We start from the raw sequence: 23756 nt of genomic DNA, 5'->3' as shown, positions 1-23756 counted from the left end.
CACGTGGTACCGGGAGTATTTCAGAGAAAACTACCGTGGAGGTTCTGCTCTTTAGTTTTGTTCCTAACTCTTTAAATTTGTCTTGCAGAACCTCTGTCCTACCTTTTCCTATGTGATTGGTTCCAATGTGGACCATGACCAGTGGATTCCCCCCGACTTTGGCCAGTAGCCCATCTACTAGTTTAGGGAGATCTGCAACCTGAGCACCAGGCAGGCAAGATACCATGTGTGTCTCCTAATCACTAGAACACACTGTGTGATCTACACCTCTAAGAATCGAGTCTCCTACTATAATTACCTCCCTCTTCTTGGGGGGGAGTGGGCACCATGGTGCTCTAGTGCTCAGCTGCCCTCCCATCACCCTCTGAGCTGTCACTGTCCAACTCGTTGTCCAGCAGTTGGAATCTGTTGGGTATTTCTCGCTCTTGGAATGTCTCTAATAGCAGATGGCTGACTATGCTGAGTTAGTTTGAGGTAAATCTTCATCAAAAGAATTGAAAAAGAAAATCCAAACAGATATTGTAGATCAGTCCTTGTAAAGATTAGAGGATATACAGAGGATTTAAATAAGGGTCACAAACAGGAAGTTCATTCTTGTAACTTTATATTTGCTGTGGCTTTATATTGCTCTTGTGCCAATGATAAATAACAATTCCTCCTGTCATTGTTCCTAAACCTAAAGCTGTCATGTCTCTTGGTAAGCTGTTATACTGAACAGTCAGTCAGCAAATAAAATAACAATGGACACAGCACCAGTAAGATAATCACATATGAACATGCATAATAGGAAGTGTAAATTGAAAGGAATAACAAAATGCCAAAAGGATGTGATATGAACATTCACCTTTTTCGTTTTTTATGATTTTGTGTTTTGCATCAATTGCTTGTCAGTAGATGCAGTTTAGGATACACAAATTCACCATGAAGTTATTTTAGTTTTTGTTTACAATACCTCTTCAGAGTGCTCTTCTCTTCACATTTACATTGGCGTTACTGCATGAAATGAAAATTAGTTTGTTACACTGCTTCAAAACAAATTGGCAACATAGAAGATTCACAGATCTTTAATCAGGGAGCAGGGGTTGTATGTATTGTTTTATTCAATGTGCTTAGTCACTCAAACAAGTTTCCTAGTGAGTGAAACTGTCAGTAACAGGTCTTATCTTACATTGTACTACCAGGGAATTAGCAAGACTAGAATTTATTTTTTAAAACCCACTGGGCCTAAAATAAGAAATGCATGAGATGTAATAGGAGGCAGCTAAGCAACAATATTTTTTTCTGATTGAATGGAAGGCTTTTCTTTTGATTTGTAATCCTTATGTCAATCCTTATGAAACCTAAAACATGTTCTGTGTAGCATTTTTTTATTTATTTAATTTATTTAAATAATGTGAAGCAAAAATCAAGAGAATAACACTTCACAGTTGAGGGTCTTGGTATACCACAGAGATAGATTTCAATTCTACAGTATCATTGATGCAGTCTTTGATTGAAACCAGCTCTCTTTGCTCAGCCCATTTTGAACACCCTCCTGACGTTTATAGTTGACTCCTTTCCTGTGCATTAATTGCTATGATATGCTTTAAATGCTAAACCAAGTTAAATATCAATATCAATGTTGACACGCCCTAACCATATGATGAGATTATATGTATATTACCCTTCAGACATTGGAATCCAGTTGCCTATAAATTGAATATTTAATTTGTTTTACTAAGAAAATCTATACAGTTCAAAAGCATGAAGAAATTGTATTTGCTGCTTCACAGTCATCGAACAAACTGAATTTGACCCATGAATGTCTTCCAGAATAGGTGTGCCATTTAAAGACTTGTTTCAAACTCTGTGTGTGATGAGGGTGAGATCTGTAAATCATATATATAACCCATCCCTTTTGACTTTCATTTATGATGCCAGTTCCATTCCTTCAGTTAGTCTATTTATAAGGTTCTTTCATTTAAAAAAAAAAAAATGGAATTCTGTTTGACAGATATAGGTCAGACTCCCATTCCTTCCCTCTTCTGGTATCTGCTCGCCCTCTAGTGGATTTTATGTAAAATTTCATTTTGTACTCCAATTGTTCAATATTGGAGCTACACAATTATTCTCTTTGGGGCCTGTTTAGTGGGAGGGCTGTAGAAGGACACTGACTGAGATGCTACCACCTAAAATATGGGTCTCTGTATCTCTCTCTCTGCATAGTCTCTGAAAGCAAAGCACTTCAAAATGTATTATTTACAGCACCAACAGGAACAACATTTGTCAGTCATTCCTGTGTAACTTCTCTCTCACGCAGACAGGTGCATATTGAGCTATTGAAGTTGTTGAACTTGTTTTGAGTTTTTTTTTTATTATTCTTTCTCCCACTCTCTCTCATTATAACTCTCTCTCACTCTTTCATTTCTCGTTCTCTCTCCTGCACTCTGGCGTGTTCTTGTTTTGCCAGGTTTTCAAGTAACCCTAAACTGATTTTCCCTATTCATCCTCAGATGAAGGCTGTAAGCAGCCCGAGACAGAGCTGGTGGGCCTGCTGGAGGAGCAGCTGCCCCAGTACACACTGAGAGCAGACTCCCTGTATGTGTATGAAAGCCAGGACTGGGTCCAGTCTCCCAGCTACTCCCCAGATGATGCCTCCAGTGCCCTCTCCCCAGTCCTGGCCGAGGAGACTTTCAAATACATGAGTGAGTACTAGCATTTATTGACTCATTAGCTAGTTGTGTTTTTTTACTTGCTGCTCATTCCTCATGTAATTCTTTACCCATACCACTCCTTCTACCAGTTAAGCTACTGGAGTAACCACTGGTCTTGTGCAGGCAGAGTTAAAAGAACTGAACCTTTAGTCTTCAATGGCAGAGATTACAAATAGCGCTTTTCCACCGACAAGGAGCCGGTGCTGGAGCCGGTGCTGGAGCCGGAGCCGCTGCTCGGCCTGGGAACCAGCTGAACTTTTTGCGAACCAGCCTGCATTTCCACCGGTTTGGGAACCGAACGCTGGTGTCACTGGATGTGGGCGTTCCAAAGCATGGAGTAGAAGTGGTGAAACACGGCAATAATAATCGGAGACTGCGTCTTTGAAACCCTATTTAACCATCAAAATTAAAGTCATTCAGCGTCCACCCACAACACAGATACATTGTAAAAAAAAACACGAGATCACATGTAGACAGCAGAAACGAAAATGCAACTATACGAATATGCCAAGATAACTCAGCCTTTTATTTTTATTTATTTTTATTGATGCATTAAGGGATTTACACCGATTCGCTATTTCAGACATTTTTACTGTATTGAATAAAATACAAGATAGAGTTAATATGCATTAGTCACCGCGCACACAGTTCATTATGAATATATTTTGTATGAGTATGTATGTGGCGTATTTTTACTTGTATTATTGTTTAAAAAACAATGACTATAGGCTAGCCTATTGATTTATGAATGCAGTTGTTTTGGGGGTATTTGCGGCGCGGTCGTCGGCACATCAGTAAACTGTCGGACGATCTCAGGTGATGTTAATGGTTTGATGGGAAATTGTGCTTATTGATGAAGTCTGTGATGATGGTCCCAAATCATTGTTGCATTGTCCCTATTGCCAGACACCGTAACAATGCTCTTATGTTTTGAAAGTCGCCCTGGCGTCTGCTAACAAATACATACTAATAATAATACATTGTCAGCACTGCTGGCGTGTGAGCACAAAGCACATCACTGTAACAGATCTTATTGTGTATTTTATCTTCTCTTACTGTAGAATGTGTTTTGTGTTATTCGACCTTATAAGAAAATGAATTTATTCATAAATTATTAATCATGCGCAAACCAAACAGGGACACATGATTCGTAGGGGCACTGAATTCAGCGTAACACCGCATTTCTGCCAGCGGAAGAAACTGCCCGTAAGGACAGTTAATTAACTAACATAATTTCTGTCCAATCTATATCGTCGCATTAACTCTCCATCATCATACTATTGCTGTAACACGTCTTTCCTGTCACGGAAGGTGCGCTCAGTCGTCTCTCATTGCTGCCATTTGTCAACTCCTAACTAGTTAGTTGACCTGGTGAGACCATATTGAAAGTGTCTCTCGCTCTCTCTCCTGTTTGCTGCTGATTTCGCTCATTTTTAATCAAAACTCTCCTCACTGCTCGCGTCTCTGCTGGCATTTTAAACATGGCGGCTGAAGTCCAGCAAATAACTTTTTGTGGAGACGACTTTACCCCGCCCCCTGGCCCCTGACATCACGGTTCCTTGGTTCCAGACCAGCAAGTTTTTGCTGCTAGAAAAAGCGGCTCTGTGCCAGCCGGGAGCCAGTTCTTTTGTGGCGGAAAAGCGCGGAACTGTTCCAAATTAGGCACCGGCTCCGAACTGGCACCGGCTCCTTGTCGGTGGAAAAGCGCTAAAAAGGACTTGATTCAGGGTCTTCAATATCCTGATTTGGATGGGTAAAATCAAACTCCAAGGACTGCTTCACAGCTCAACAATGAAACATACACCAGAGGTTACAAGTGGAAATTTAGTCTAGGTATGTTTAAGACTGAAAATAACTTCTTTACACAAAGAGTTGTGGGAGTGTAGAACATGAAGCTTCCTTGGCATGCACTTGAAGCTGAGCAGGGGATAGATGTGGAAATGAAGCAAAAATAGCAAAACTGACTTTCTGGGTTCCTTCAGTAAATGACTGGATGATATCCTGGAGTTGATTTACTCAATAAAGAAACAAACGGGCAAGGTGGGTGGAATAGCAACTTCTCTTTCATGACTCTGCAGTCTGTGGTCTGTAGGGCCTAATTTCTGCTCCGAACAGAGACCTTTGTGGTTTGATTGAACCTTTCAGGTGTGTCTATTGATTTGTACCCTTATTCACAATGGGAGTGATACAGTTTGCTTAGCATAACTGTTAACTGCACACTGCTAGTAAACTGAGAATCAACCCACCTGCTGTAGAGCAGGGACTTTGAGATGCAGTAAAGTCAAGCAACTTACTGCCCCACAAGGCTGGAATGCGCTTTGTAGGCCCTGTCTGGAACATAATTCGGGTCCGTTTCTCTCATTTGTATGCTGACTTCGTACCCTCTTCCGTCTAATGTTTTTGGTTGCATTGGTGTTTCAGTTGGTCTCTCTAAATGTATATTTCACACCAATATGAAGAAACAAGCCTTTTTCAACATGTTACTGATGCTTTCCACTCCCTGCCTACATAAGAACATAAAAAAAGGATAAAAATGAGAGGAGGCCTCCATGCCCATACTTTGCTATTAGCCTAACCAATAGATTTCACCTAAATGTGTCCTGAAGGGTCCTAGTGTGTCTGATTCAGTAACACGGCTGGGCAACATTTTCCACGCTCTCTCAACCCTCTGTAAAAAAAAAAAAAAAAGTGTCTCCTGTGTTCAGTCTTAAAAGCACTTCCTATTAATTTTAACGTACAACCCCTTGTTCATGTGTCATTGCTCTTTAGCTGTGTTGAATCTCTTACCCAAAATAGGGTATGAAATGGAGGAATGTAATGTAGAGAATATGAGGTGAGCAGCAGAAGTTGGAAAATCTTGAACAAGTTAAAACAGTAGAACCAGGAGGCTTGCCGTAGTCTAGACTTGTTAGGGAGGACTGTAAGTAGTGAAGTGTGCACTGCCAAACTTTGCACAGTAACAGAAAAGCAGTCCAGGGAAATTGTTGAATGTCCCCTTTGGATGGGGTGGGTGGGAATGGGATGCCCAGGGAAACATTTCTACTATGCTGGCAATTACCCTTCTGCCAGCTCTGCCTTTGACACACTGGCCCACCAGCCCATAAGGAGAATTCCAGAATCCCCGCTCAACCAGTCTATCACTGACTGGGAGTCCACAGCACATACAGCAGAGCTAGAGTGTGTGGGGAGGACTGCTACTACGCCCACTGAAGCCACAGGAGTCTCTGTTCATTGACAAGTCGAGGAAGCCCTGTCTGATTCAAGCCCACACAACGCCTGACAATCCTGGCTGCCATTGCTATGATACAATACAGATTGGGAACCAGCGGACTGGACTATAAAACTTAACCTGTGGTCTGACAGTCACATGGCCTGGAGGCCTGGCTTTGATGCTTGGGGCATTTATGTATACTGAAACCTTTAAACCTTCTCTCTCCTGCGTGTGTGTGGGTCAAGGACCTGGGAAATGTACATCAGAAACCTCAAGCAGTGAATAAAGCAATTCCAATGAAGCAGGTCACCCACAGACTGGCCTAAAAAAAAAAAGGTCCAATTATCACTAATCAATTCACTGCTATAATGTTACAGATTGGTTCTGTGCTAATACCTAATTTAAATAAGTAAACAAAACACTTTGAATAATAGAAAGCAGGACTTAAATTAATTCTGAATTCAAAACCAGGTTGTGAGTGTTGTGGCAATTCACTGGTGAATTTTACAATAGCTTTGTTATTCAGTCCTGTGCCTTCTGGTGGCACTGTAATCTCAGGTCATTCTTCAGCTCAGAAGTAGAAGAAACTGCCTCAGTAAAGAGATTACCATGATAAAGGTCTACAGTAATCTGCTTTAACTTCCAGATTGTTCACATCACACATTCAATAGATGTTCTTGAAGAGAGATCAGTCTGAAAATGAATACCACCCTGAAACACAACAGCCTTCAAGATGGGGATATTTCAAGCACAGTGCTTTTGTTTTGTCTTCGTTGTGCTCGTAGATCAAACTTATACAGCAGGGAGCTGGAGTTTCAACACTGTGGACTAAAATGTATTATGGACTGGAACACTCCTGAGTTTTGCATGTATCTATGTCTGGTGCTGATTCGATGCCAAATGGCAGCCGTCTAAAGAAGCATCTCCCCAGCAGTGCAATTTAAAAGTCTTTCACACGTTGATTCCAGTGGAATATGCCAAAATCCACTTGCCACGTAGGCTAGAAATACCTACAGGAATGTCCAGGTCACCATAAACACTGATTTCTTCAATGTGGTGTTTCAGCCCCATGTTTTAACCAACTGTTCTGATCTGATTAGTAGTTTTTCTCCTTAAGGTTTAGCAATGATTTGCTTTGACTTTGACTGCATTTTGCTTTGTTTTATTTGCGTTTTTGCCAATATACTGCCCACCTCACAGGCTTTAACAATGGCTTTTTTGGCTAGATGACTGTGGATATTTTCGGTCATGATAGATTATTATTATTATTTTCATTTCTTGGCAGACGCCCTTATCCAGGGCGCAAAAATACAGTTCGGTAAAGGCATCAATCATTACAAATTCAATTTACATAAAACATAGCAATTCAAATTATAATACATTATACAACTTCCAATTTACAATTTACACAGGCAAGTACAGTAAGTGAGGTCCTACATCCTGGACGGTAAAAGGCAGAGATGAAGTCGGCTTTGTTGGAAGCTGAGTGGCAGTTCCATAGGCCTCCAGAGAGTGGAGTAGAGGGGAGGGAGGTGGAGGTGAAAGGCAGAGAAGATGAGGTTGGAGGGATTAGGGAAGCAATGGCATGCAGGTGCACTCCGAGAAGACCGAGAGAACAGGACGGGAATCGGCGAGATCGTCATGGTTGTTGCTGTGTAGCGTCTCCTCGCTGGAGTCCCCGCAGCTAGAGTCCCTACCCTTTGGAGATGGGGCCCTTCGCAAGGGGGGCACTGAAGGCTGCTGTCTGGCTGACTGCTGGTGCAGAGGTCCAGGGGGCTGTTAAATACATCACCCAGGGGTGTCACAAGGGGGTAGGCATCCCAGGCAATTGCCTGGGGCCCCAAGCTAGGGGGGGCCCAAATGGGAAAAACACCATCAGGAATTATTTTGCCTGGGGCCCCCACATACCCTAGGATCGCCTCTGACGTCACCTGTAACTAATTAGGACAGTGCACAACTGTGTTGCGTTGAATGACACAAGGCTGGTCAGGATGGCCCTCTCTCCCATGTAGGACTGCTAATAGCACAATTAATGGCCGCTTAATATCTGAATACAGACAAAGACAGTGCCAGACACACACAGTTACACTGAACAATAGCTTGTAGTAATGCTAAATAAATGCTAAATAATCACAGCCTACAGTATGTCTGTTCAAGATTCCTGGATCTATTTTTACAGTAACAGGAGTTCCTGTGAAGTCAAGGGCTGTGTGCCACAGAGGTTCGCCTGCATTTAGCCTTTAGTTTCCTTTCACCTTTCCCTTCCAAGGACATGTCTTTGATCAGTAATTGAGTAATCATACAGTTTATAAATAAGACTGGGAATGCATGTTAGCTATTGATATGTTAATAATGCATGTCAATTAAGAGAACTATAGGATCCTTCAGGGCTGGAGGGAATTCAGGTGCTTGTTGCAAATGGTCTCAAAATGACCGAATTGACTAAAGCCACATAATTCCTATTGAAGACTATGTATAGATGGATGGTTGAAGGTTGACCTATAAAGCTGGATTTGGGTTCTCCTGCACCAGAAGACACTTAATTTGCCGATTGTAAATTACTGAGTAAGGTAAAGTCAGCCGTCCATTTTTCTTTAAATTCAGTCCATTTGGTTTTCATTGCACTGAGCTCTTAATTAGTTAATTATTTAGTTTATTTATTAAATAATTAGTTAAGATCTTTTGTTGAGCACTCCTATCTCCTGTTGTTTCCATGAATATCCTTGTTAACCTGAAGGATTATGTGTTGTTTCAGTCAATTATGTGATTAAAGCAAGTGCTGTAATGGACCCACAAGCCACTTAGCTTCATTAAGAGGGGATTTCACTGAGGGCAGGACAGACCTTTAGGCAGCTTCCAATCGTGTTACTGCAAGATCAAGGCTGAAGATTCTTCTTGTGAAGCTCCAAATGCTTCCCAGGTAGTCTACCCTGAATCAGAACCATCCACTGTGAAAGATCTTTAAAACAATGTTGCATATGTCTAACTGATAACATGACAAGACTGATTAAGCAATGGAGAAGGCTCCAGCTGGACAGAGGTAAGTTTAGCTGATTTTTAGAAAGAGACATTTTCATTCAAGGCCATAGAGTGGAGACAAAGGAGAAGTGTGTGATAATAAAGGGTACCTCGTTTGCTCGGCAACCAAAGGGAGTAATCTTCTATTTGAATTTGAGCGCAGTGAATCTAGTGTGCAGACTTCGTACCATATAATAATATGCTACATATTTGTATTTTTTTTTGTATATTAGTGTGAAACAAATCACCATGAATAAAGGCAATTGCTCAGTATTCATTCCCATTTTGTAATCAGCAACTGGAGCAGTTGTAGAAAGTTGAAAAACTTTAAGTTGCTTTATAGTTTGTGATTCATTTTCTCCCCTTCCCACATTTAAGCACTGGGAGTGGTAGTAGTCAGCTGTGTGTATTGAGCAAGTCCCTAATTGCTAAATTAAATAATACTAAAATCAACCTGCTTGGCTTAGATCTGTGAGAATTGGGTATGCCTCATCTCTATGAGCAAACAAGCTTTTCTAGGGTTGCATCTAGGGCTGGGTGATATGGAAAAAAATGTTATCATGATAAAAAAAGAAATAATATCAGTTGATATTGATAATTATCACGATAAATGTCAAATCATTATTTCTTTCAAGTTTAAAGGCTGGTTTTTGCTCCTGAGTGAAAGTTGAAGAAACCAGACTTAATTATGGTTTTAAACTATTTACGGTCAGAACATGACAAACACTTGCCAAACATTGGATCATTTCACAAATCTGAGGTTGAACTATCAAAACAATTATAATGAAAAAATAGAAGTTGCATGCAACTTTTAATGCTTCCATGTTGTATCAGTAGGTTTCAGATTTGAGCAGGCATTTGCAGTTTAAATGCATATGTTATTAATTGTGTAATTTTCAATTTCAATCCAATGTAGTATACATTTGAGGTTTTCAATCTTATGTCATTTGTAGTGCATATTTCAGTGTCACTGGACTATAATATTAATTCCTGCTTGCATGCATCAATTCTGTAAGGTTCCATTGCATTTTTACTTAATTTCAGCATGTATGTGAAGTTTTCATTCTTGTGTCATTCAAGATGCAGAATGCAATCTCCAAACTTGTCCACATGATGGAGATATAGGTCTACATAAGGAATGCCATCATGTGGCTGACATGTAAAGCTGTCATTTTCATTGGTGTACAGCAGCCATGTTTTGTGTCCTATCAACTTGGCTTCATCAATTTTGACTGATGTTTGTACTAGTGTTAATCCCTGAACATTTAAGAGCCTTAGGCTTGACGGTTCTGTAGATATTCATGCTTTTATAAATACGCGTATTTTGCATATGTACACAATCATTTGCTTGTGGCTGCCATGTTTTCGAATGCAGTCACTTGCCTCTTGCAGACGTGATAGATAGCAGTGTCTATGTAAGACATGCAAAGTTTCAGGGCACTGGGCTTTAGAGTTCCGAAGTAGTAGCTGTTTTCATTTTCGCACACGGACACATTAAATCCAACATTGCGGCTTAACAGTGTACCTCACAAACTTAATTATCAGGCTGTAGCGTAAGGTACACTTATAAATTTCAATTAAAGAAGTGAATTTATAGTATCACCTTATCACAAATCCTGGAATCTTGTAGAACTCAATTTCTGTAATAATTGGACGCAGACACCAATTCCAAAGATATAAATTGTCAAATTTATTCAAAACAAAGACTAAATGTAGCACTACACTAATTATACAAAAGGGAAAAACTAATTAAAATTCAACTCTAGATCAACAAATCAAAGACAAATCACTTCTGTGACCAAATCAAAGACCATGGGATCGCATATGATAACACAAATCGTTAAACATAAAAGGTTATAAACACATTGACTACAATACCGGTTAGTAAGACGAAGGTGAGTCTCTCGTTAGTATTATTAGTCAGACATTAAATAACTACGCAGGTTAGTATTTATGTCAGGTAACTTCTCGTTATATATATATATCAGTCTCATTTACGTTTAGGTGCCGAGAAAGATCCTATCATTACTTGTTACCACAATTTCCCTTAACTGATTATTATTCAATGATTAAGGATAGGCAGGGCCACCAATAATCTAATGTCTATTAACTTGTCAATTTCAGACTAAACAGTTAAACAGGAATGAGAAGATATTTCTCGGCGTTGACAGATTTTATTTCTAAAATTATCAACAAAACAGTTTAATGCAACACACATTTATATTTAAGAAAACTAAATGATATTACACATTCTAGAGTTATGAATCACAGATTAACATTTCTAATTGATTTCTCAAATGTCATGAATCATGAACTCCAAACTGTTAAACTTATCTGAACTTCGTCGCAGAGAGGCCTCTCTGCCTTCGGGCTCAGATAACAGCACACGGCACGAGGTCCGTGTAGTTTGGAACAAAGGCAGTCCGGTTCGGCTTTGTCCAAGAACTTCCACTCAGTCGATGCACCTGGAAGTTGGGGTTTCGCGAAAGTAGAGTCGTTTCCAAACAGTTTTTCCACTGGTTTGAAGGCTCCAAGGTTGTGCACAAAATCTTCTTGGCAAGCAGGGTCTCTCACCGTACTTATTTGAAGACAAAGTCTTTGAGGAAAGCAGGGCCCTGTTTGTTCCAAGGGTCAAGTTTCTTAAGACTCAAATAGCTATTTAAATGACTGACACTTTCGTATACAGTCGACTTAGTCAATTGTCCAGCTGTAAAACTCCACTGATCAGGTGGGCACAGGTGGGCAGCGCAGTCTGTAAAGTTCTTTATTTAATAAAGTCCTTTAAAAGAATTCTTCGTACGGCTCAATCTCCTTCTCCCAGTTTAACTCTTCTGTTGCCGGCAAAGACTTGGTTGGTTTCTGGTTCCGGTTCTGGCAACAGAGCTACAGGTTGAGCTGTGGCAGCGAGTTACTGGTTCAGGTGAGAGAGCGAGAGAGAAAGACCATCCGCTGTTCCTTATAGTCTGTCAGACCAATAGGTGATTTGGTTCCTGAGTTCTTGAGATTGGATTTCGGTTTCAGCCCCCAGTGTCCTATTGGAGGGGGGCTTGATTTATGACTGATGTCAATCCATGCCATCTTTTGGAAATGCCGGTTGGCCTGGGTTCGTAACTCTATGTCGGGATTTCGGCTCTCATCCACTTCAAAGAGTTTTTATCACCTACAGGCCCCTTTCTCCAGACATTTCACAGCAGAACTCTAAACCATTTGGCCCATTCTCGGTGCCATCCTCCCCAAAACTGTCACTCTGATGCAAACCAGTTCCAAGCTGATGAGCTAAGGAAATCTGATAACTTTGGGGGGGGAGAGGTCTTCTTTAGATCAGTGCTTCAGCTCAGAGCCCAAATGCTCTTATCCAAATACACCCAACATAACGCTACAAGGCTTTATGTTCAATGCACAGACATAGACATAGGTGCTGAGTTTCATGTGTGTACTGCATTCCAGTGTGGAGGTAATGTGATGCTTGTCTGAACCGGCGCGTACTTTTTTTTAAATTGGCCCACAGCACCCATGTCTTTCACTGTGGCAACTTGCCTTTAACAACCTTGGTAGTACTCTGTACTAGTGTCATGCATACCAATTTGTGGCACAGTGGGTATAAGTGGCATGGACATAAGGAATGTCATGTTGTGGCTGACATGTGAAGCTTTCATTTTGATTGGTGTACAGCAGCAAGATTTTGTATCCTATCAACTTGGCTTCATCAACTAGTTTAATCACTGACAATTTACGTACATTAGGCTATAGTTCTGAATATATTTGCTGTCATAAGTGACATATTGTAAAACAATTTGCTGAGTTTCTGAATTTTGCTGATAGGTTTTTCTGAGGTCATTTTCATGCTTTAATAAATATGCGTATTTTGCATTCGTGCACAGTCATTTTTTGTGGCTGCCATGTTTTTGAATGCAGTCACTTGCCTCTTGCAGACATGATAGATAGCATGATAGAAGCGACATATACGTTTTTTTTCATTAGCCCACAGCACCCATGTTTTTCACTGGGGAAACTAGCCTTTAACACTCTCAGTAGGACTCTGTACTAGTGTCATGCATAGCAATTTGTGGCACAGTGGGTATAAGTGGCATGGAGTAGAAGGCACCAAAGCTGGAATCAGAGAATGCTACATGGCGGACAACGCGTGAGACTGAGCAACTTCTGATGAACAAGCGTAATAGTAGGGCATAAGGTATGCATGAGTATGAAGTGGCATATGCATGTGCCATTTGGTTTCACAATTTCGCCTCTAATCGCAACATGGCGGTGGCACCATGTGACCGACACATGTAGTTTTCACTGCATTTGTAGGTATAAGTTGTGTCTACAACACTTGCGTGTTTCGTGAGTTTTAATGCATGTATGAGCATTTTAGGGGAATTAGAAGTTTTGGCGGAAGGAAAAAAAAAAAAAAAAAAAAAAATCCTAACAGAAACAATAGGCTTCCAGCACTAATAATACAAATCAGGACAATCAGGAAGGCGAGCACGATTTAGTTAACGTGTGTCCATTTACAAGTTGAATGAATGAATAAATAAATACATACAGCAGATCTGGGTTTCCCTCTAAAATATTAAGGACTGGTTTATAAATGCATCCATAAACGCCATAACTGAAACGTGCACACTTTAGTTAAATTATAACCTGCTATATTGTAGCTGTTGTTACTGTATGATTAATCGTGAAATGTGTATTTTGTTTCAACAGTAACTTGCCCTGGTTAAGGGCGTCTGCTAAGTAAATTAAACATAATATGGCAGAAAGTGTCATTTGCAGTTATAAATCTGTAGGAAGAGTAATAAGTTAAGGGAGTCAAGTTGTGCCATTTAAAATGCTTATCTGCTAGCACATATCTTGATGATTACAATAATAACAATCATAGGCACCGACTACGTGGGGGCTCCAGGGCTTCAGCCCCCCCAAAACATAAAGTAGCTTTAACACGGCCAGGTTACAGACAGCTGTGGGGCAGCACGGATGCTTAAGCCAATGGAGCCAAGGCACAAGTGTTTTTAGTGGACGTGCATATTGTCGCTTCTCCGCAAGTTCCTGCTGCGTCACAGAGGTGATTGGACTGCTTTACTGAATTATCGAAAATGTATCTAAATGTCTTTATATCGTTATCGAGATTACCAAGATAATTATTGATATTGATTTATCGCCCAGCCCTAGTTGCATCATGAGTTCAAGGGTAAGGCAATAGGTTGGCACTGATCCAGCTGTAATAGCTATTCAAAGCAATTAGGGTGAAATTGAATATAAAATTCTACAATTGTAGAGTAGAAACTGCAGTACTAGAGTGCAGTGAACAGTTAAACAGTGCCAGGGCTGCAGTCCCACACACCAGTATTGCTGATTTCATACACACAATGTTGTAGTAGAAATGCTAACTTGCGTACAGGCAAAAGGGGAACCCTATGTATTTATTGTTCTAGAACAGTGGTTTTCAAACCGGTCCTGGAGTACCCCCTGCCCTGCTGTTTTTTTTTCCAATTGAGGATTTAATTGCTTAATTGAATCCTTAATTAACCTAACAAAGCAATATTCCATTCAATTAAGTAATTAAGACCTAGGTTGGAACAAAAACCAGCAGGGCAGGGGGTACTCCAGGACCGGTTTGATTAACCCCTGTTCTAGAATATTTGGTATTTGTATTTTCCATGAGAGAAAGCAGTTCTATGGTAGAATTGTCAGGCTGAGGTGATGCATGGATGCATCATTATCACATATTTTACATCTTGCTTTGGCAATGCTGTCTGTTCAAATGCTGCGGGTGACATGGGTCAAAATACGCTCAATTGTTATGGAATTGAGTGGCGTATTTGATCATTTGTTTGGTTGGTTTTTTGGTCAATTATTTTTTACCATAGCTGATGTCAACACCAATCCAGTTTGGTTGCAAGATTACAGTACAATATGATGGAGAAAAGCTAAAAGGGACTTCAGCACAAGGGTAGTGCAAGAGTCATGGGAGATTATTTTATTATTGTTCAATGTAAAGGCAGTTCCTGCCAGTTACCTTAAAACATTATTTATGTCCATATCTATAGTAGTGTGGTCGATCGCTTTTTTTTTATTTATTATTATTAATTAATTAAACTGTTATACACTTAAATGGTTAGATTATGCCTTAACTTAGATATGTGCAATACCAAAAAAATGAAATTGTGACTTTAACCCTAATAAATCTTTTTACACACCAAAATCCGCCATCTTGGATTTTCTTTACCTAGCGTCATTAAAACGATGTTTTAAATCTTAATAAAAGTAAAAACCACAAATAACCACCACATTTATCATAGTACAAGACCCTTGTCTAATGTTTGGATGTGATAGTTTCCTTTTTTTATCGATCTGTGTGAACTACATCCCAAAACATTGCAAAATGGTGCGAGTCCAGCGTTTGGCGAGAAGCGTCACCAAAACGCAGCTCCACACAGCCGCTCCGAGTGTTCAGATTGGAATGTAGCAGCAGAGCAGACACACTGATCCCCCTGCATTCCACTGCCAGAGCTGCCGCCATTCACACACACTGAGCAGCACTGAGCAGCGCCGAGCTGCGGCTGTGCAGCATTGATTCGCCATCTTGTTACAACACAAATACTGATTTATACAATACAATAAAACATTCCTACAGTATAGTAATTAAATTAGATGAGTGAAATATAATATGTAATATTACATTCAGTGCATATTTATTTTCAGTTAAGTAGTGTGAACTGCAAATGCAAGTTCCTTTTTTTTTTTAACTGATCAATAAATCGGTTTACTATTGGTCATCATCGTGTCCTGTTAAAACTGAGTATCTATAGCTCTTGGAGCTAAAACTAATGCAAAGAGCTTTTTTCAATACTACAACAGCAAGAGGTCAATAAAGGAGGAAGTGAAACAGCTAAAGGGTAAAAATGGAAGTATCTTGGAAAACGAACAAGATGTGGCAAATGTTCTAAATTAGTATTTCACAGAGGTTTTTACAAAAGAAAAAACAGACAACATGCCACAGGTTAACAATCAGTCCAGTCAAACCCTAAGAGAGATCAGGATAAATAAGGAGGAGGTACTAAACGGACTTAGCAGAATTAAAAACAAACAAATCACCTGGGCCAAATGGTATATTTCCTACAGTACTTAAAGAAATGAGGGAAAATATTTTTAGGCCGCTAACTCAAATATTCCAAAAGACACTTAGAACAGGGGATGTGCCAGCTGACTGGAAGACAGCAAATGTCATACCAATCCACAAAAAATGACAGAAAATAGAGGAGCATCTTAATGAAAACCATATTCTTGGAGATAGTCAAGGGTTTAGACGAGGCAGATCATGTCTTACTAATTTATTAGAATTTCTTGAACATGCAACTGCAGCTATAGATCAGGTGAAAGCATATGATATGATATACTTAGATTTTCAAAAAGCTTTTGATAAGGTTCCACACCAAAGACTGATCCTCAAATTGGAAGCTGTAGGCATTCAGGGTAATGTAAGTAGATGGATTATGAACTGGTTGATGTATAGGAAACGGAGGGTGTCGATTAGAGGAGTTGCTTCTAACTGGAGTGAGGTTGTTAGTGGATTTCCACAGGGATCAGTACTAGGGCCTTTGCTTTTTCTAATCTATATTAATGATCTGGACTCTGGGATAGTTAGCAAACTTGTCAGATTTGCATATGATACTAAAATAGGTGGCTCAGCAGATACAATCTTGGCAGCACAGGCTATTCAGAGGGACTTAGATAATATTCAGTTGTGGGCTGACACCTGGCAAATGAAATTCAATGTGGACAAGTGCAAGGTAATACATGCAGGTAACAAAAATGTCCACTATAATTACGCTATGGGAGGAATAGAACTAGATGAAGTATGAGAAAGACCTAGGAGTCTACGTGGACTCCTCACTTTCTCCATCCAAACAATGTGGTCAAGCAATAAAAAAGGCAAACGGAATGTTAGGGTATATTGTCAAAAGTGCAGAATTTAAAACAAGGGAAGTAATGTTAAGACTGTACGATGCACTAGTTAGACCTCATCTGGAATACTGTGTACAGTTCTGGGCTCCACACTTCAAGAAAGATATCGCTGCTCTAGAGGCCGTTCAGAGGAGAGCAACCAGATCTGCAGGGACACACGCACCCAGGGACACAAATGGAAATTGGGCTTCAAGGCATTCAAGACAGGAAACGGGAGACACTTCTTCACAAAGAGAGTTGTCGCAATCTGGAACAAACAGCGATGTGGTTGAAGCTGACAATTTGGGAACACTCAAAATCAGACTGGGTAGTATCCTTGGATCACTCAATTATTAATGGACATCAAACAAGCACGATGGGTCGAATGGCCTCCTCTCATTTGCAAACTTTGTTTCTTATATATTTCTTATTGCCAGGAGAATTGCAATATTTTTGCAGCACAGTACTGTAAAACGTGATCAAGTACCAAGAAAAATAGCTGCAGGCACAATGAAAGGCTGTTTTCATATGCCACTAACAAAACAATTATATCAGTATTTTATAAATACTACATTGATTGTAAATAGCTTACAATGTAATTGCAAACAGTTCAGATAATGTAAAACACAAATACATGCATTAAAAACAGCAGGGAATTCTTCCCAGAAAATAAAAATCAACAACTTCCACCAATTTGTTTTCATGCTAAATTTCTCTACTGAATTCCAGCAAATCAGAGTACAGGTAAAAAAGGTTAAAAATCCAGCTGCATTGAAAAACGTAAAGTTGATTCTGTTACCTTTGAATGGTTCCAGTGGCACGAATTCACATTTATCCTTGCCTAACAGAAATGTCTTGAATTGCACTGGTTTCCACTTTTTTCACAGCCTTGCATACAGTTCAGATCAATCTAACTGTCCCGCTTTCTCCTACTGTATTGTGTACCGAATGTAAGCACAAACTAACTACTGTGTCTCCACCAAATACTAATCTCTCTCAGATATAAGTGTTACATCAGCCTGGTAGGCCAAATCATAAACTAAATGCAAATCCACAGAAAAGCTAGTTTACAAGTCTTAAGTTTAGCCTTATCAGCCTCACTGTGCTGTTCAAAGTCTTCCACAATCTCTGGAAGAATATCTGATCAAAATGTAATTGATTTTTTTTTTCCTCAGTTGCAGCTCTGTCCCCCACAAGATTTGTAATTGTTGTGACTTGTACACACACCCCACCTCTGACTATGTCCATTTCTCTGACAGTATCAAATGTACACTGAGCACTTCATCCGTGTATCTATTTTCCACGTATGTTTCGGTCTTTTTCTCTAAGAACCTGTCCAACTCTCCCTTCACTTTTTCATACTCACCCAGCCAGAACTGCACCTCTTAATTTAACTCTCTAACCTTGTCTGCCACACTTAAGCTCTGTTCACCATCCATTGCAGATTTTCTTTTATAGTGAATAAGTTTCATGGTCTCTTCTTTTACTATGCATATGCTTCTGCATATCTTTCTTTAGCACCTCAATATTCTGCTCTAACTTAGCATTAGCCAATGCAAGTTGATCTTTCTCCTCCCTAAGCTGAATTGCCTCTCTCTGTATTTCTTGATTTTTGTCATCTTTACATCTAATCCTTTTATTGACATTTCTAACACTTGTCCAGGGCTAATTTGTGTGAAACTGTTCTCAATTATTTTCTCAGTATAACTATATTCACCTCAACCTCATACAACCGAACCCCCCTCTCTTTCCTCATTGTGTCTGTTCGGTCTCTTTCATCTGCCAGAGCTTTACATTCAAAGTTGTTCACTTTCCTCATCTCTTTTCATATCCCGTCAACTACAGAATCCACATTTTGCAAATTAACCAAATGGCTCTCTGGGCTTCCTGCACCTGCATCTGAAGCCTCGCCATCTCCCGAGTCATGCATGATTCTTTCAAATGGCGTTGTGAATCCTGCCACCTCTAATTCTGCTCTTCTACTGAGTGTTGTCTTTCTATACTTCGCATCCAATGTCTTTACATACTTTAATAGCTCACAGAAACCACCCGTATCAGTTATACATCTGCGCTATTGGCTTTGGTTTTTAACAAAACAGATATTAAATTAAAGAGACAAATTCACAGCTATAATTCAGTTTATTAGTTTCCTGTCTGTCATATACATTAATGCATTTTTCAACATAATATGGGCAATAATACAAATGTACACTTCAAATGACTCCAACAGTCATATGCTACAACAACAAAAAGCATGTATTGACACTTTAAATTAAAATACTAAATAAGAAATACAACATTAAGATTCCAGTCAAAGCTGCGACTCATCATTGCTTATTACAGAATGGAATGCTGGAATGGATGCGTGCTCCTGCTGCTGAGGGGAAATGGCGGTTCGTGTTCGAATTTTTATTCCCCAGAAATATACGGCATATGTTGTATTTAAAACCTTGCGAATTACAGAGCACAAAAAGTTTGTATAAAAATTGAAAGTAGAGGGGTATGTCCACCTCTCATATCAGTGGCGACACAGGCGTTTTATGTTCAGACTAGCAGCACGTGTTAAAGTAAACAAACCAGTTTTTTTTTCTAACTTCCTGACTTCGGGTACAAAAAGGCTCTTAATATGCTATTGGTGGGGATGTAACCTATCAAATGACACCTTCATTAGGGGTGAAACCACCATTTGGGCTTGAGCTTTTAGAGAAGGGGAGGGACTGAAAATCTCGGTGCCACTGCACCCTGAGAGGCCCTACTCCCTTTCACTCAATAGGACAAGCTGGCTGTTTACATTGGTGTGCAGAGAAAAAAGCCTTTAGTTTTGACACACAGTTTTATGTTTACTGTATTTGATAGGTTTTGTATTACTAATCTATGTAGTATTTGGATTGGATGGTTCTTTTAATTTTTCTTAATAGTAATTTGAAAACTGTGCACGTAAATGCTTGTAACCTCTTCACAGAGCTTCTACACTCTGTGATAAACACTGTTAGGGAACGTTCGACCTCCCTATCTATAGATTCTATAGTAGGGCTATAGTAGGACAAAAAGCTCTAAATCGACAGGAAATAGTTTTGTTCTCCATTTTCGTTTACACTTACAACTGATTCACTCTGGTTGACTGTGTCATACAGGAGAGCATATATGATTGCATTTGAGTATTGGGTATACAATTGCAATTTAGAAAATCACTCCATTTTTAGATTCCATTAGATGTCATGCAACTGTATTACAAACTGTAACTCAGTTTGAGTAGTTATGGCCAGTTGTTAGTTTGTAAGTAAGTGGTTGACTGAGGCCAATCCAAAGCGCAGTAGAACATCAAGAGGCTTTATTTAGTGTAATATGTCACTAAAGTCTGCATAGATCTCAGTGTTACAGTTGGTTAATATGTCATCACTATGGGTATCGACATGGGTTAGTACTGCAAAGCTGCTAACTGCTGTATGGTATTTAAAAAAAAAAAAAAAAAAAAAACACAATCAGATGATTGTTTTACAGTGTTTGTGCTGGGTGGCTGCTATGGTACTGTATTGTAACATTCTGTTTATGGCTAGAATTAAAGTGGAATCAAAGTACCACGTAGGTTTTATTGAGCCATGCAGAGGGTGGAAAAATAATAAAAATCATTATATGACTGCTAGGAGTTATTGTCAATTAAACAATGACAATAACTCCTAGCAGTCATATAATGATTTTTATTATTTTTAATACTTTAATACTTTAATTCTAGCCATAAACAGAATGTTACAATACAGTACCATAGCAGCCATCTTTCCAGTTTAAAAGCTGCTGGAGGGGCCTGCTAATTCCCCACTGCTCCACTTATCTCTAGCAAGGTAGGATCCAGCTGCTTGTTATTGTCAGATTGCTGAAGTCAATAGCCAACCAAAGCCAAGATGTTTAGTCTGCTAAACTTGTGCATGAAATGTCTTCCTTTAACCAAAAGGAACAATGGGAGACAGTATTTTTTTAGAACACACTGGAGAAAATACAGTACTTGGTTTAATTAGGAGTTTTGCAGTTGCTATTTTACTACCTGAGTGTATTCCTATTTGGCAGTGTTTATAACTCAGTATGCTGAACTATTGCAAACTAATATATATATATATCGTTAGTGTCGGCCTTTAGTTAATGCCAATTTTCAAATCCATTCAGCACAGATTTTAGCAAAGCTAAAGGTTCTAGTTTGTGTAGCTGTAGTGTAAATTATAGGCACAAAGATGCAATGTATATGCAAATGTAGTATTTTGTTTAAATACTTAGAATGTAGGTTATTAACCTAATTGGCCTAAATAGGTTAATAATTACTCATGTTGGTCTGAAAACTGTACATTTTTTAAACTTGTGATACAAGTATTTTTGTAGGTGCAATTTATTGTTTTTTTTAGTTATTTACATTTGGAATTAATCATTTATTTGTGTACTTCCAAAATTTAGAAATTACTACTATTACTAACATTCAATATTTATTCTTATAATGAGTCCATGAATTTAAATCTTTCAGTTTACTAATTGGAACACAACATTTGTCAACAAACGAGTAATAAAAACTGCAATGATTTCCAGAACAATTTATATAAAATACTGCAATAAAAAAAATCAATGTTGTAACACATAATAATAATAATAATAATAATAATAATAATGCAAGGTTGTTCTTCGCAAGCAGTACATTAAGTGTCACAGTTTCATGATAGAAAATGTCCTGTGCATTACATTTTGCCATTACATTTAAGCATCACCAGTTGGTCTTTCATATGATGTTGTATACAAACTTGCTCTAAGTATCTACAGAATTGGTAACAACTGACAAATATATTTTAACCTTTCAAGTTAAATTGGGAAATAATACTCCAGAAGTCATTCAATGGCCGGTTTCTTTTACATATGATAGATGTTTGTGTATTTCCGATTTTATTTTTAGATGGCCAGCATCAAGTCCTGGAATAGAATAGAATTGGAAGTCTTCGAGATCCAACCTACAAATGTGGTACATTTTTTGTATTGATCTGGGTTGGAGTAATTAGTCAGTTTTTCAGAAACATCATGGAAGGTTTACAGTTTGTTTATTGTGGTTGTACTGTGTACTTTTTGTGCTATTGGTCGGTATGCATTAATTAAATCTGCAACTTAGTGTTCTGTAAATCAAACACTCCTTCATACTAGCTATTTCAAGAGCTCAACGGGGGAAGCTTCTCATAACTATAAGCCAGAGTGGGCTTATTTATAGGCTCTTAAGTATGTGTGTGACTGACTGATTAAGACCAGTGACAGAGATACTTACAGGATGGCCATGACCTTGCCAGAAATCTGGAGCTGTTGGATCTCATCCTAAGTGGGGACAGTTAAAGAGATGGAAAAAACTACTCAACATAATATTGGTAAAACTAATTTATTCTTTTCTGATGAAGAACCTCCTTTGATTTACACAACGTACTTCACACTTTCAATGTGGGGGGAAAAAAGTGGTGTAAAAAAAAACAAAAAAAACTTTGCAATGACACTCCAAAATAAGCTCCCCTTCTGTTTAGATGTACAAACCGGACGGTCTACAGTTCCCATCTATCCCAGAAGAAAGACCAATGCTCCATAAACCTAAACCCCTCTTCCCTACACCAAGCTTTCAACCACGTGTTAAACTTTCTAATCTCTGCCTGTCTCCCTGGCCTGGCACGTGGTACCGGGAGTATTTCAGAGAAAACTACCGTGGAGGTTCTGCTCTTTAGTTTTGTTCCTAACTCTTTAAATTTGTCTTGCAGAACCTCTGTCCTACCTTTTCCTATGTGATTGGTTCCAATGTGGACCATGACCAATGGATTCCCCCCGACTTTGGCCAGTAGCCCGTCTACTAGTTTAGGGAGATCTGCAACCTGAGCACCAGGCAGGCAAGATACCATGCGGGTCTCCTTGTCACTAGAACACACTGTGTGATCTACACCTCTAAGAATTGGGTCTCCTACTATAACTACCTCCCTCTACTGCGGGGGAGTGGGCACCATGGTGCTCTGGTGCTCAGCTGCACCCCCATCACCCTCTGAGCTGTCACTGTCCAACTCGGTGTCCAGCAGTTGGAACCTGTTGGGCAATTCTAGCTCTTGGGGTGTCTCTAGGGGTTGTGCATGCCCTTTTCTGCGGTTATGACCTACTGTAACCCAGCAGTTATCTATGCTGTCCTGCTCTGAGGTCTCAACTCTCCTAGGTTTTGGCATGCACAACACCATCTCTCTCATGGGCTGATTGACCAATTCTTCTATATCCCTAATACAGCGCAGATCGACAAGCTGAGCCTCAAGATCACGAACCTTGATCTCTAGGATTTCAACCTATTGACAACATTCACAAATGAAGCCTTCTTGGATGAGTTCATCCAGGAAGGCAATCATTCTGCAAACCTGATACTGTAGTGGCCACATGTTAGTTTTTTTTAGTCCCTTGGTTCCTGCTGCTAGTCAACTGCCTAACTTTTTGTAGCTTTTGTCTACCTACCCCCAATTCACACCTAACAGGCCATACCTGGCTCCTCCTGCAACAGAATTCCTGCTAGTCCTAGACAAAATCTCCCTTTTACAACCCGTTTACTTTCACCAACTCAGCAGCTGAACTGAATTGACTTCAATTTAGGCAAACTACAGGCAATGCTAACGTCAATTAAGGCAAACTTAAAACAAAATGAGCAATGCTAAGACTGGTCTGAAACTAGTCAAACAACAAGATGGCTGCCTCTCACCTGTACTCTCCTGTCTCTCTCTGTGGCAACTTGTAAATGACTAAATAAATAAATAATGATTTTGAAGACCCTGGCCCCGCCCACCAGCAGCGCAGGTGCAAGTCCCAGGCAAAGGGGCCCCTCAAGGGGGTATAACGACAGACTCTGTACATTGCTA

At 39.5% G+C, this 23756-nt stretch overlaps 1 protein-coding gene across 2 annotated transcripts in view; it reads left to right on the top strand.

Annotated features, from left to right (window-relative positions):
* Positions 1–23756, top strand: part of trak2 (trafficking protein, kinesin binding 2) — a 96069-nt gene that overhangs the window by 36769 nt on the left and 35544 nt on the right. For both annotated transcript variants that reach the window (XM_066688598.1, XM_066688597.1), the window contains exon 3: positions 2493–2684. In XM_066688598.1, the coding sequence (XP_066544695.1) occupies positions 2493–2684 (192 nt within the window). The remainder of the gene's footprint in view (positions 1–2492; positions 2685–23756) is intronic.

This window comes from Amia ocellicauda, chromosome 16 (assembly GCF_036373705.1).
Source record: "Amia ocellicauda isolate fAmiCal2 chromosome 16, fAmiCal2.hap1, whole genome shotgun sequence".
Classification (NCBI taxonomy): domain Eukaryota; kingdom Metazoa; phylum Chordata; class Actinopteri; order Amiiformes; family Amiidae; genus Amia; species Amia ocellicauda.
The sequence above is the reverse complement of the archived record's forward strand: the minus strand, read 5'-3'. Positions and strand labels throughout refer to the sequence as shown.